This window comes from Calonectris borealis, chromosome 3, assembly GCF_964195595.1.
Source record: "Calonectris borealis chromosome 3, bCalBor7.hap1.2, whole genome shotgun sequence".
Lineage (NCBI taxonomy): Eukaryota > Metazoa > Chordata > Aves > Procellariiformes > Procellariidae > Calonectris > Calonectris borealis.
The window spans coordinates 28,877,404-28,890,873 of NC_134314.1; the positions used below are offsets into that span (position 1 = coordinate 28,877,404).

Genomic DNA, 13,470 nt, shown 5'->3' on the forward strand with positions numbered 1-13,470 from the left:
GTCCAGGCTTTGACTCTGCATTGCAACAGAGGAATGTGGATTATCTATCTAAAACCAGGCATGACTGTCTTTTAAAATAGGTGGCTGTAAACTCATGCAGGATTTGTCAGTTAAATGAAAATGTGTTGCTGAAAAATAGCAAAAGATTTCTAATCATAAAATGTACATTTTCATAGCATTATTTTAAAACCATGTGAAATCAGAGAAACGGAATACTCAGGTGCATTAACTCTTCTTACGTTTGATGTTCACACCATTGACTTTCAGCAGATGACTGTTTAAAACTCAGAAAAATAGCCCACAACCAAGCAAACAAAACCAACTAGCATTAGAGGTGTTTCCTTTTAAAATTATTAACTCAGTTTAAATTAACGTCTATCTTCATTTAATAAGCTGCCCAGGGGTTGCTGCAGCAAATATGGGCTCATATTGACATATTCTTTTCATTCAGACATTCACTTACTCTTTTGTTAAGTATTTATAGAGTTCCTTACTGACAGACAAAAAATAAGAACTTCAGGCTAGAAAACCTATACATTAAAAATGGAAGAAAAAATACAGGTATTTTTAAGACACATTAATAAAATACCTTCTTCTGGATCATGACTGCCTCTTTTGTATTTCTATAAAGCATGCTAGAAACAATTACGTTTTGTTGTTTGACAGTTGTGATGCAAATTGCAGGGGAGAAATAGATCTGTTATGGTACCCTAAATATTGCCATGTGCAATGCTGAACACTGTGCAATCAAGTACTCTTCACTACAAAAGACAAGTCAAAGAGTATAAAAGGAACAGGAGCTCTGGCAAAGCTGTAACAATGATTTTCTACCCTGTAAGTGAGTCTCTGTGGGAAAACAGAGCTTAAATCTGAGAAAAATGTACTATACATATATACATTATAAACATGAAACCTTCAAAATCAGTTTAAAATATAAAGGGAATATCCAAAAGCAACAAAAAGGAGAGATGCCTGTACTGACCAGGAAGCAAAGGGCATTGGGGAGTCCTGGGGATTAAATGCTGAGGTGGTCACAAACTGACTTGAAACAGAAGAAAACTGGAATGTGTTCAGATACACTCCAGCAGTTGCAGCCAATCATATCTTCAGTCTCCTTTGAAATAAAAAGAAAGTTAGAAATGAGTCATACTTAACTGAATCTATAATAGAAAGATTCTAATTTTTAAAATATAAGTTAATTCTGCAATTTTCAAATAAAACAAACTAACTTTGAGTAGGTGAAAATAACAATGGATAATTACAGAGCCCAAACTATCCTTCTATGCAATGTCTTAGCTTTGAAAGCTGAGGATCTGTAAAGCAGGTGGCTGCATACAGCTGCCAAACATCATCTTAACCTCATTAGTAGTCAGTAAAGCAACATCAGAAAAGCAAGTTGCAGATGGCAGTGAAAGAAAAGGCACATAAGAAATAACAAAGAATCCCTGAGTATGTACCTTTACTTGCAAATAAAGCAATTTAGTGTAAATGTCTTAATATATGTAGAGGCAAAAGATTGCTGCTGTAAATTAAGGTAGTTTTGAGGGGAGATCTATTTCTGGGTAACACTAGTGAAAAACAGCTGCAAGCTTGCTTTCATTATGTCCACAAATGTAGTAGGAAAGATAATATTTATTACAAATTATAATTCTGTTTTGTTTAAATAGAGGATTGTTAGTTTCTCTCACACAGAGGACTCCTTTCTAGATGGACTTCATTCTATTGCAATTTTTAACTCTTTTTGTCTCTTCTATTAGCAACTTGTTCCCTATTAAAGCCAGTTAATCTACTAAACCTGCTTTTCTTTGAATATGTTTAATGTGGCCCTTATTCTCAACCCCATCATATATGCAGAAGGTGAATCCGGTCCCCCGTGATGTGGCCAGTTCAAAGTTACATATGTGCTAGTTTGGCTGCCTTCTGGCTGCCTCTCAGAATGGGTAGGAGCTGAGTTATAACTGCTTTGCCCTGAATGAGCCACAAATGTTGGTCCGGCTTTTCTACCCAACCACAACATGTAATCAACATGTAGGAATTGTGTAGCTTTGTCATCCCTACCTGTCAAATTTGGCTGAAATTGGCCAACCGGTTGAAGTTGGGGAGGTGATGTGGTGGAGAGGGTAAAGGAGCAGGAGTAAGATGATGACTACCAGCGCAATCATGTACATTAATAAATTAACAAACTGGGTGAAAGTCTCTGGCCTATTCTGGTGGGTATTCTGTTCTATAAAGCACTCTATCAATGTTGGGGAAAAGAAGTGCCGCGAAGACCTAGTTACCAAACTTCACTGGAGAATGCTGGTAGAAGTTCCTCTAACAGCTCTTCTCCAAGATATATGTCTTCATAGTCGTACAGCAGAAAAATCTGTGTGGTAACAGCCTCTGAGAGGTCTGAGGAGGAGTCTAGAGGGAGAAGGACAGTAGTTCCTTGGTGACACTGCAGTCTGGCTGGGCAATAAAGATCAAGCTACTGCAAAATAACATGGTTGCTCTTTAAGAATTTAAAGTCCCTCGAGGCCAGCTCTGATAACATGACCATTATAGCTTTCATATGTCAGCGGTATCGATTCAATGAAGTCCTCTTCTCAACCTTACAGGTGGGTCAAGATTTTCCCAAGGAAGGGTAAAGGGCTTAAATGGGCATGGTTTCGGAATAGTTTGCTCAGAATAATCTCTCTTACAAAACTGGAATTTATTTATAAATGCCCCTTTATTCTGTCATCATCTGTGACTATGTCGGTCAGTGATCCCTGTTCTGATATCTGTCACCTGAAGTTACCATTTTTCCGCTGAACTGTCAGAGAAGACAACAGCAGCTTGATCTCACATCCTGTGAATCATTGTGAGTTGGTAAATCAAAAGCTAGCTTTGATAATCCTTGTCTTTTCTGCTTTTCAGGATAGTTGGATAACGACATCATTGATAGAAAAAGCAGCCATAACTGTGGTCTGTGATTCAAAAGTTAAACAAACCGCAGAATGACTACTCGCATTTTAACTGATCAGCTTTTTCAAAAAGTTCTCTTAAATTACAAGAGAACCTCGATCCTTTTAAACTTTTGGGGGTTATACTCAGAATTTGTCCATACTTAAATTTGTGTTTGCTCACTTAAGGTTCTGAGACTTAAAATATATTTACACCTGAATTTAGAGAAGTTTTTAATTATATAATTTATATTAGGTGTAATCTTGATTAAATGAAGAAAACCTAAAGTATTTATGAACTAGATTAAATTAGTTGACTTATTTCAGCTGGAAAGTTCAGGTTAGAAAAGTCTGAATGCTGCCGAACATTATGAATGTTTCTTTCAACTTACCAACAGACATATAGGTCTTCTGATCATTACTCCAAATTACGTGAAAAATACTTTTTAAAAAAGTACATACAGACAACGTGGTTAGCATTTACTTAAAAATAGAGATAGCTATTTTGCATGGCATAGATTTTATTGTAAGGAACAAACAGGAAAACATAAGGCAATATGTAATTGAAGTGTTTAGAATAGATGAGGTTTCTTCAGTCTTTAACTACTTAATGTGACACTAATTTTTTCAGTCAATTTCAAAGGAGGGAGGAGGTTAAAAAAAAAAAAAAAGATGTACACAGATAGTGCCAGATTTCAGACTTCATTGCCTAGTTGGCCTTGATCTTTTATAGAAGATTTAACAGGAGGTGGCAAGAGGGACAGAAATGTAATCAGTTGGGCTATTACAGAGAAACAATGTGGCTAAGTACTTTCTTGGCAGTGTGTTGCTGTTTTTATCCATTCAGCAGATGTAATTTATTTATACATCTGTCAATAAATACAAGGCAGCATCCAATAATGGGTACAGCAGGGATTTAAGCTGGAGTGTATTGCTGTGTTTGACACAAAGGTCAACCTTGGGGAAGAGGCTTGGAATTAACATTTCTTGAAAACCATTTTTCCTTCCACTGAGGCTATCTCTTAATTCCAGCAATTTTCTCTGTTTGATAAGCAGAGGGAGCATACATTTTGATTATATAAAGGAGGGAGGAGGTGATGAAACTTTAAAAAATTTCAACCAGCATTGCATTCTGGTGATAAGAATGGGACTTTATGCAGCACAGAAGAGATTACTTGAAGTAGAATTGGGAAGCAAATTGTATTTACAAAAGACGGCATGATTTTCCTAATAGGTGTTCGAAACAGGCTATTCACTCACATATTCTGCTGAGCTTGACTAGAAATAACTTCATTTCAAAAAGGACAAATCTGATTGAAGGTAAAAGCATTCCCCTCTCACAGATACTTGTCTAAAGGATTTGCATTAAATTTTCTTGATGGAAGCACAGTAGTATTTTATTCTGCATCTGCATGAACTGGTAATGTGGAAAATAAAAACACAAATCGTGTCCTTGATTGCTTCATGCTTCAGCCACTTGAATTACTAGATTTATGTCTGCAATTATGGAAGAGATGTTGCAATATGATAGTTTGACAATAATTGTCACAATTATATTACCAAAATATAGATTCAACTTATTCTTGAAGGTAAGAGTATTGAAATTACGTTTTAAGCACCAGGCATATCTTCCTGTGGTTTTATCTTGTTTTTAATGTAGCCAGGGTATTTTTAAAGAACTATAGTATGTCTAAATGTTGTCAGTTATTAGTAGGATACACACATGTCAAAGATTTCATGTGCTGCAAATTTCCATGAGCTATTATACAAGGCTGTTGTGAAATACCTTGTCATGGTAAGTATCAACAAGATGTACGTGTGCTACTTCTGAATCTGTTACGTTTTTCTCCCTCTGTATAGATCCTGGAATTGGTGAAGGGCATGCATTACCAGCTGGCCTGCCAAAAGTACTTTGAGTTGACACATGATGTAAGTAGCTACTAATTTTTGTTGTACTATAATCACCATCTTTGTCTTGAGGAAGGCCTTGAAAATCATGCATGAAGTCCAGAGACTTTGCAGTTTTCACATCCATCATTAGCTGTCTTGCCTTGTTAGTTTTCATTTCAATAATTCAAACATTCTTTTGTAATTTTCTGCATTTATATATTGATTTTATTAATACCCTGAACATTACAAGATATAGTAAAAGGTTATGCTTTCTTCCTGAAAATGTCAATATTGTTGAATTTTGTCTATTTCAAGCCATTTAACTTTTTGAGATATATCTTAAAAAAATAAACAAAATGGGTCTAACAAGTTTAACTAAAACTCTAATCTTCCAGCACTTACATAGTTAATATTGTTAATTTTCACTTTATATTTTTTCATGTCTTCCGTCATGCATGATTCATTTTTAAATCAAGACAAACAAGGCAACTTGCATAAAGTGGAAATGACACACCCTGAAAATGTAAGCAGTGTAGCCATGACCCAAAGTAAATAGTCATAGTAATGGGGAATGCCTTTCACGGTCACAATAGCTTCAAGATTTTATTTTACTTTAGTTGATAGAATCGGATGGCAACTCAAAATAGAGAAAAATATTTCCAGACCAACAGTTTGGAGATCTTGGCTATGAATATGTAGTCAAGTAAAAGAGATTGATGATATCAGCCATGAACTGCTAGTAGGTTAAATAAATGTTCTTGTGACAGCTTGTCTGTAGAAATAATTAGTGCTTTGAAATCTGATTGTGTATAAATCCACTGTATAAATCTACTGTTTTAAGAGCCTGAGCATTATGAATAAGTAAGAAAGCCTAACTGGCTAATGCCTGTGTTAGTAAGTTACATTCCAAAGGAACTAATGATGTTAATGTTGTTTGTATGAATATTGCTGTATTAGTTACTTGTTGCACTTACAGTTGTAACGACTGATTATTTGTATATTAATATTTATCTCTAAACATTTTATTCTTACGTACTGATATTTTACAATCCTTGTGTATTTTTAAGAAGTAAATGAAACCTGACACATAGCAAACGTTGTGGTACAGAAGAATCACTTTTGAATAGTTTATTTTAAAACATATGCAAAAACCATTTCTTTGCGATCAAATCGCAAGAACACTGGACTTTTTTTTTTTTAAAAAAAAAAAAAAAGTATGTGGTTAATTGATACCATTTACCGTAGCACCATGATTGCGCCACACAATTTTTCTGTAATATAGCTGTAGCATTATCAGCTGTCATTTTAAAAGTTCTTGGTTAAAACGCAAAGATACTATAGCTACAAAATGATTGCTTCAGGTTTTTCAAAACAATATTTGCTGTAGCAGAAATACAAAACTAGAGTTTGTATGAAGGCCAGTATGTGCAAAATGTGTTGAATCCAAAAAAAGTCTTGTGTTAGTACCATCTACTAGATGGAATAAACAGTTCTGTCCAAAGTGACAGGCCTTTTCACTCAGATCAATACATGTTATAAGCTTAAATTTTTGACTGCACAGAAAATACATTTTTCTTTGGGCATAGTGGATTCGAGATGGATTTACAGGTGTGAATGGATAAAGCTGTTAGAGAAATCTAGTTTCTCTATTTCTGGTAGTAAGTTTCAGGTAACTTACAGCTAAGTTAATGATGCAGCTTTTAAAATTGATGTGCTTTGATCTGTATTACCTAAAAGCGTTGCAAAAATTACATAAAGTAACATGAGCAGTTTAATATAAAAAAGCCAGGAAATTTGTGTATGTTTCACCTCCGTTTTTGTGGTCAAATTTGTTGTGTATTTCCAGTATTTCCAGCCAGAGCAGAATATTTTTATTCAGAGAACGTGTTGAACATTACACAGACCAGAATTATTTATGTATCACTATATCACAAATGAAGATGATGATGATGATGAACAAAACTTCCCCTTTCTCTCCTCCGGCTCTCAAAAAACAGTGATAAAATGAATGGGCAGAATTCTATTAATTAAAATAGGGTACATGGCATCATACTACAATTTTAACTAGCAACCTGTAAATAGCTTTTAGCCAGATACTGTCAATCACCTCTGAAAACATGCTCCATTCATACCATGAGCTGCTTCTACAGCTTATTCCAATTTGTTGGGGAGAGAAGAGTTTAGAACAAAATTACGAGTTGCAAAGTGAATCTTAAATTGGTATGAAGAAAACTGAGTTTTTAAGGTTGAAAAAAAAATAGAACTAATTATGAGCTTCTTCTGGGAAAGCCAGCTTTTCACTGTATCACTTCTTTTTAAGCCTTTTTGGTGTAAAGAAGTAATTTAGTTCCCATATAATAGAAATTGGTGCATGGATGAAAGCTGTCTGGATGAAACTCATCCAGATAAGACTGAAATGAAATTCAGTAGAGGCTTCAGGTTTCTTTTTTTTTCCTTGTGCCTTTTATTTTGAGTGCCAAATTAGTGTGCTAAGCCTGTCACTTGTTTTTTACATTTTTCAAGCAAGGTCACTTACTACAGTTGCTAATGTAGTCTTCGTGTCTGAATTAGATTTTGTTATACGCGTTGCCATTTTCTGATGGAGCTAAGCTAGGCAGTGGTAATGCATTGAATCAGGGTTCCATTTAAAATGCACATTGATTCTCTGCTTTATGATTTTTCACAAGTGGCTGAAATTTAAACTGATGGTTTTTGGCATATTAAGTCAGCCACAGTATATGTCCTCATGAGACGCTGCATGTGTGCAAAGTTGCCTGTTATGCTTGAATTGGCCCCACCCCTCTGGGAAAAAGGGAAGATAGTGGGAGCAGAAAATTATCAGTATATGGCTCTTAGTCTTCCTTCGTTTATTGTATCCCAGGTTTGGGAAATTTTCCAACATTATTTAAAACCAGTATTTTTCTCAAAATGTTCTTACTATTCACATGAACTGATGGGCAGATAAAAGGTGCAGATTGCCCTGAATATGAGGTGGAAGCACCTTTTAAAGGAAGCATTTCCAACTTCTGAGCCTCCAAAAGATATACAAAGATTATAACTGAGATTTGTGGTGAATATGTCAGAATATTGGTGGAGCCGCACCCTGCCGTCCCTGAGGCAAGGGCAGCACACGGAGGCTCCGCAAGAAGCGGAAGAACCCCTGCCCTCTTGTCACCAGGCAGAAGGAGGAGACCCAGGCGACGGAGGGGAATGGACACAGGTCCCTGCTTGGGGTGCCAGACGAATCCCCGCCCAGCCTCCCTCACCTCAACCTTCCCAGCTGCCCCTACACAACAGATATGGGGCTCTGGAACTTGAGGGCCAGACGAACGAGGACGCAGATGAAGGCCCATCCAGGGGGTTGCCCGAGGCGAGGCAGCCAGCCCCATGCATTACGACTGCCTCCGCTAAGAAAAAAAGGAGGGTAATTGTCATTGGTGATTCCCTTCTGAGGGGGACGGAGGGCCCAATTTGTCGGCCAGACCCATCCCACAGGGAAGTCTGCTGCCTCCCTGGGGCCCGGGTTAAGGACATTACTAGGAAGCTCCCTAGTCTGGTACAGGCCTCCGATTACTACCCGCTACTGGTTATACAGGCTGGCAGTGAGAAGGTTGCAGAGAGAAGTCCCGAAGGGATCAAAAGGGACTTCAGGGCGCTGGGGCGACTGGTGGAAGGATCGGGAGCACAGGTAGTGTTTTCCTCGATCCCTTTAGTGGCAGGGCGGAATACTGAAAGGAACAGGAAAACTCATCGGATCAACACGTGGCTCAGGGGCTGGTGCCATCGGCAGAATTTTGGCTTCTTTGACCATGGGGAGGTTTACACGGCACCGGGCCTGCTGGCGATGGACGGAGTTCAGCTGTCTCACAGGGGGAAAAGGATTCTCGCGTATGAGTTGGCCGGGCTCATCGAGAGGGCTTTAAACTAGGTTCGAAGGGGGAAGGGGATAAAACCAGGCTCACTAGAGAAGAGCCTAGAGACGGCACACCAATGTCGGGGGAGAAATCGGCAGCCCAGCTCAAGTGCATCTACACCAATGCACGCAGCATGGGCGGCAAACAGGAGGAGCTGGAAGCCATTGTGCAGCGGGATAGCTATGACTTAGTCGCCATCACGGAAACATGGTGGGATGAGTCTCACGACTGGAGTGCTGCAATGGATGGCTATAAGCTCTTCAGAAGGGACAGGCGAGGAAAGAGAGGCGGTGGAGTAGCCCTGTATGTTAGGGAGTGCTTCGACTGTCTAGAGCTCAATGGTAGTGATGATGAGGTTGAGTGCTTGTGGGTAAGGATGAGGGGGAAGGCCAACAAGGCAGATATCCTGCTGAGAGTCTGTTATAGACCACCTAGCCAGGATGAGGAGGCAGACGAAATATTCTACCAGAGGCTGGCAGGAGTCTCCCAGTCGCTAGCCCTTGTTCTCGTGGGGGACTTCAACTTTCCGGATGTCTGCTGGAAATACCACACGGCAGAGAGGAAACAGTCGAGGAGGTTCCTGGAGTGTGTGGAAGCTAACTTCCTGACGCAGCTGGTAAGCGAGCCCACCAGGGAAGGTGCCTCGCTTGACCTGCTGTTCACAAACAGAGAAGGGCTGGTGGGAGATGTGGTGGTCGGAGGCCGGCTTGGGCTTAGCGACCATGAAATGGTAGAATTCTCAATACTTGGTGAAGTAAAGAGGGGGGCCAGCAAAACCGCTACCATGGACTTCCGGAGGGCGGACTTTGGCCTGCTCAGGACACTGGTTGAGAGGGTCCCTTGGGAGACAGTCCTGAAGGGCAAAGGGGTCCAGGAAGGCTGGACGTTCTTCAAGAAGGAAATCTTAAAGGCGCAGGAGCGGGCTGTCCCCATGTGCCGCAAGAAGAACGGGCGGGGAAGGCGACCGGCCTGGCTGAATGGGGAGCGCTGGCTGGGACTCAGGAAAAAAAGGAGAGTTTATCACTTGTGGAAGAAGGGGCAGGCAACTCAGGCAGAGTACAGGGATCGCGTTAGGTCGTGCAGGGAGGAAATTAGAAAGGCAAAAGCCCAGCTAGAACTCAACCTGGCCACTGTCGTGAGAGACAACAAAAAATGCTTTTATAAGTATGTTAATGACAAAAGAAGAGCCAAGGAGAATCTCCATCCTCTATTGGATGCGGGGGGGTACGTTGCCACCAAGGACAAGGAAAAGGCTGAGGTACTCAACGCCTTCTTTGCCTCAGTCTTTAGTAGTCAGAGTGGTTATCCTCAGGGTACTCAGCCCCCTGAGCTGGAAGACAAGGACGACGAGCAGGATAAACCCCCCATAATTCAAGAGGATGAAGTTAATGACCTGCTATGCCACCTGGACGCTCACAAGTCTATGGGGCCGGATGGGATCCACCCGAGGGTACTGAGGGAGCTGGCGGAGGAGCTTGCCGAGCCGCTCTCCATCATTTACCAGCAGTCCTGGTTAACTGGGGAGGTCCCGGACGACTGGAGGCTTGCCAATGTGACGCCGATCTATAAGAAGGGCCGGAGGGAGGATCCGGGGAACTACAGGCCGGTCAGCCTGACTTCGGTGCCGGGGAAGATCATGGAGCGGTTGGTTTTGAGGGTGCTCATGAGCCATGTCCGGGACAACCAGGGGATCAGGCCCAGCCAGCACGGGTTCATGGAAGGCAGGTCCTGCTTGACCAACCTGATCTCCTTCTATGACCAGGTGACCCGCCTAGTGGATGAGGGAAAGGCAATGGATGTGGTCTACCTGGACTTCAGTAAAGCCTTTGACACTGTCTCCCACAGCATTCTCCTAGACAAGCTGGCGGCTCACAGCTTAGACAGGTCCACTCTTCACTGCGTAAAAAACTGGCTGGACGGCCGAGCCCAGAGAGTTGTGGTCAACGGAGTTAAATCCAGTTGGCGGCCGGTCACAAGCGGTGTTCGCCAGGGCTCAGTACTGGGGCCGGTCTTGTTCAATATCTTTATCGACGATCTGGACGAGGGGATCGAGTGCTCCCTCAGTAAGTTTGCAGATGACACCAAGTTGGGCGGGAGTGTTGATCTGCTGGAGGGTAGGAAGGCTCTACAAAGGGACCTGGACAGGCTGGATCGATGGGCCGAGGCCAACTGTATGAGGTTCAACAAGGCCAAGTGCCGGGTCCTGCACTTGGGCCACAACAACCCCAGGCAACGCTACAGGCTTGGGGAAGAGTGGCTGGAAAGCTGCCCAGAGGAAAAGGACCTGGGGGTGCTGATTGACAGCCGGCTGAACATGAGCCGGCAGTGTGCTCAGGTGGCCAAGAAGGCCAACGGCATCCTGGCCTGTATCAGAAATAGTGTGGCCAGCAGGAGCAGGGAGGTGATCGTGCCCCTGTACTTGGCACTGGTGAGGCCGCACCTCGAATCCTGTGTTCAGTTTTGGGCCCCTCACTACAAGAAGGACATGGAGGTGCTGGAGCGTGTCCAGAGGAGGGCAAGGAAGCTGGTGAAGGGCCTGGAGAACAAGTCTTATGAGGAGCGGCTGAGGGAACTGGGACTGTTTAGCCTGGAGAAGAGGAGGCTGAGGGGAGACCTCATCGCGCTCTACAACTACCTGAAAGGAGGTTGTAGCGAGGTGGGTGTTGGTCTCTTCTCCCAAGTAACCAGCGATAGGACGAGAGGAAATGGCCTCAAGTTGCGCCAAGGGAGGTTTAGATTGGACATTAGGAGAAATTTCTTTACTGAAAGAGTGGTCAGGCCTTGGAACAGGCTGCCCAGGGAAGTGGTGGAGTCGCCATCCCTGGAAGTATTTAAAAGACGTGTAGATGAGGCCCTTAGGGACATGGTTTAGTGGGCATGGTGTGTTGGGTTGACGGTTGGACACGATGATCTTAGAGGTCTTTTCCAACCTGTATGATTCTATGAATAGCTTACTTTTAAGACTGAAAGCTTTGTTGATTTGAAATACTTGATAAGCTTCAATTGAATGTCCATTTATCAGATAATTACGGAGCTGAAAGAATGTGCCTCTAAGCAGAAAGGAGCAATAAAAATATGCTGCACCTTATGCTGGTTTTCTGTATTCTTTTCCACTGAAGACTAAATGTTCTTTGGTATTGGTTGTGCATCTAGTTTGAGGATGCTGATGTTGGCACTGATGGAGCAGAGATAAGCTTGATCTATTGGGCTTCTGTCTTAGCCTGCTGCCTTGTAAATATTGCATTTCTGGCTACTGGAGAAAACAGGGAAAGAGGTGAAGCTACCCATTTGCATTCAGAGTTTCATACTGATACGTAAGATCTAGATTTATATTGTGCAGTTGTTACAACTTTTAGTAGTACTCTCTACTGCCATTTGCACTTTAGACTTGTCTCAGTCCCTCTTTTGGGTAGGGAAATGTTATTTTAAGGTGTAGGTTCAATTGTCCAACATCTGTAAAGGTATGCCATTTTATTTACATCGTTTTATATGTTTTGGGGAGTTTTTTTTCTTTACTACAGCAAAGACAGTGTGAAATATTGTTTGAAGATGCCGAAGCAGTCATTTTATTTTCAACATGATAGAAAAAATTTTGTGATGAAAGTAAATCTGTGTCTTGCTAATTTTTACTGGAATAGTATTTACAAACTGATGCCTTTTTCTTCAACAAAATCGGAACTTATTAAATTGCTAATTAATTGTTCTCGAATGTGAAAAAGGTGACTTTTTGAAATAAATGTAATAACTCACTGTTCTGTTCCTTTTCTTTTATGTGCAGGTTGATGACATTGGGTTTTCTTTGAATCATCCTAATCAGTATTTTACAGAGAGTCAAAGGCTATTAACCGGTGGTAGAGAACTGAAGAAGGAACTAAGTAATTCAGGAAACTCTCAACAAAAAAGTAATAGTCAGGAAAGCATGAATTCAAATTCTACTCCCACCTCTTCAAATACAACAGCTGATGCAGAACTGGAGGGACTGGAGGCATACTTCACTGAAGACTAAGCAGCTGTGTTATTTGGGTTTTTTTTGTTTTGTTTTTTTTCTTTCTTCAATTTTTTCCCTTCTGTAGCTGAATTTGTCCCTATACTAAGGAATATGCACTTCACTACCTGGAAGACACAGGCATTTAGTGCTTTGAATAGGCTGAAGAAAAGAAAGATAGATACTGAAGCTGTAATTGCATCCAGTACTTATTCTTGCTGCTTTAGGATACTGTTTTACACAGCATGTTGAAGGATGGGAAATGAAAGTTCCTTCCCAATTATGGGGTGATTTTTCTCTGACTTACCTTTTTTGTTTTTCTTCAAAATGTTTAAATATTTTTATCCTATTTTATGGTCACTTTTATATGTTTCTTCTTAATAAATAAATTGCAAAGCAAAAGCTTGTGGTATTTTCTTTTTAGCTGTATTTGGATAGTAATTAAGTAGGAGTTTTTATGAAAATTGCCCTATGGAGGAGTCTGTCTCTTTTCTACAAGAGGAGCTGAGGGAAATCTGCTTCCTAATTTGTGTACCTTGACACTAAATTTAGAGAGCTGGTTTTGGTGCTTGAAATAGAACATATGCAGAGTTTAGACACCTCTATGTAAGAAGGTAATCCAAAAAGCTTATGCTCTGCCAACTGACTCATCTTGAAGAAGCTAAAAACTTATTAACATATATTCCTTTTCAGTTTTAAAGTTTCCTCAATGTCTCAGCGTAGCTGGAGCCTCCTCTGTCCTGCTAAGCTAAACAGC

At 40.9% G+C, this 13,470-nt stretch overlaps 1 protein-coding gene across 1 annotated transcript in view; it reads left to right on the forward strand.

The window, feature by feature from the left end:
* Positions 1 to 13,115, forward strand: part of PRIM2 (DNA primase subunit 2) — a 134,697-nt gene extending 121,582 nt beyond the window's left edge. The window contains exons 13-14 of the mRNA XM_075145262.1: positions 4,785 to 4,853; positions 12,507 to 13,115. Coding sequence (XP_075001363.1) covers positions 4,785 to 4,853; positions 12,507 to 12,734 — 297 coding nt within the window. The 3' untranslated portion in view covers positions 12,735 to 13,115. The remainder of the gene's footprint in view (positions 1 to 4,784; positions 4,854 to 12,506) is intronic.
* Positions 13,116 to 13,470: the final 355 nt, after the last annotated feature.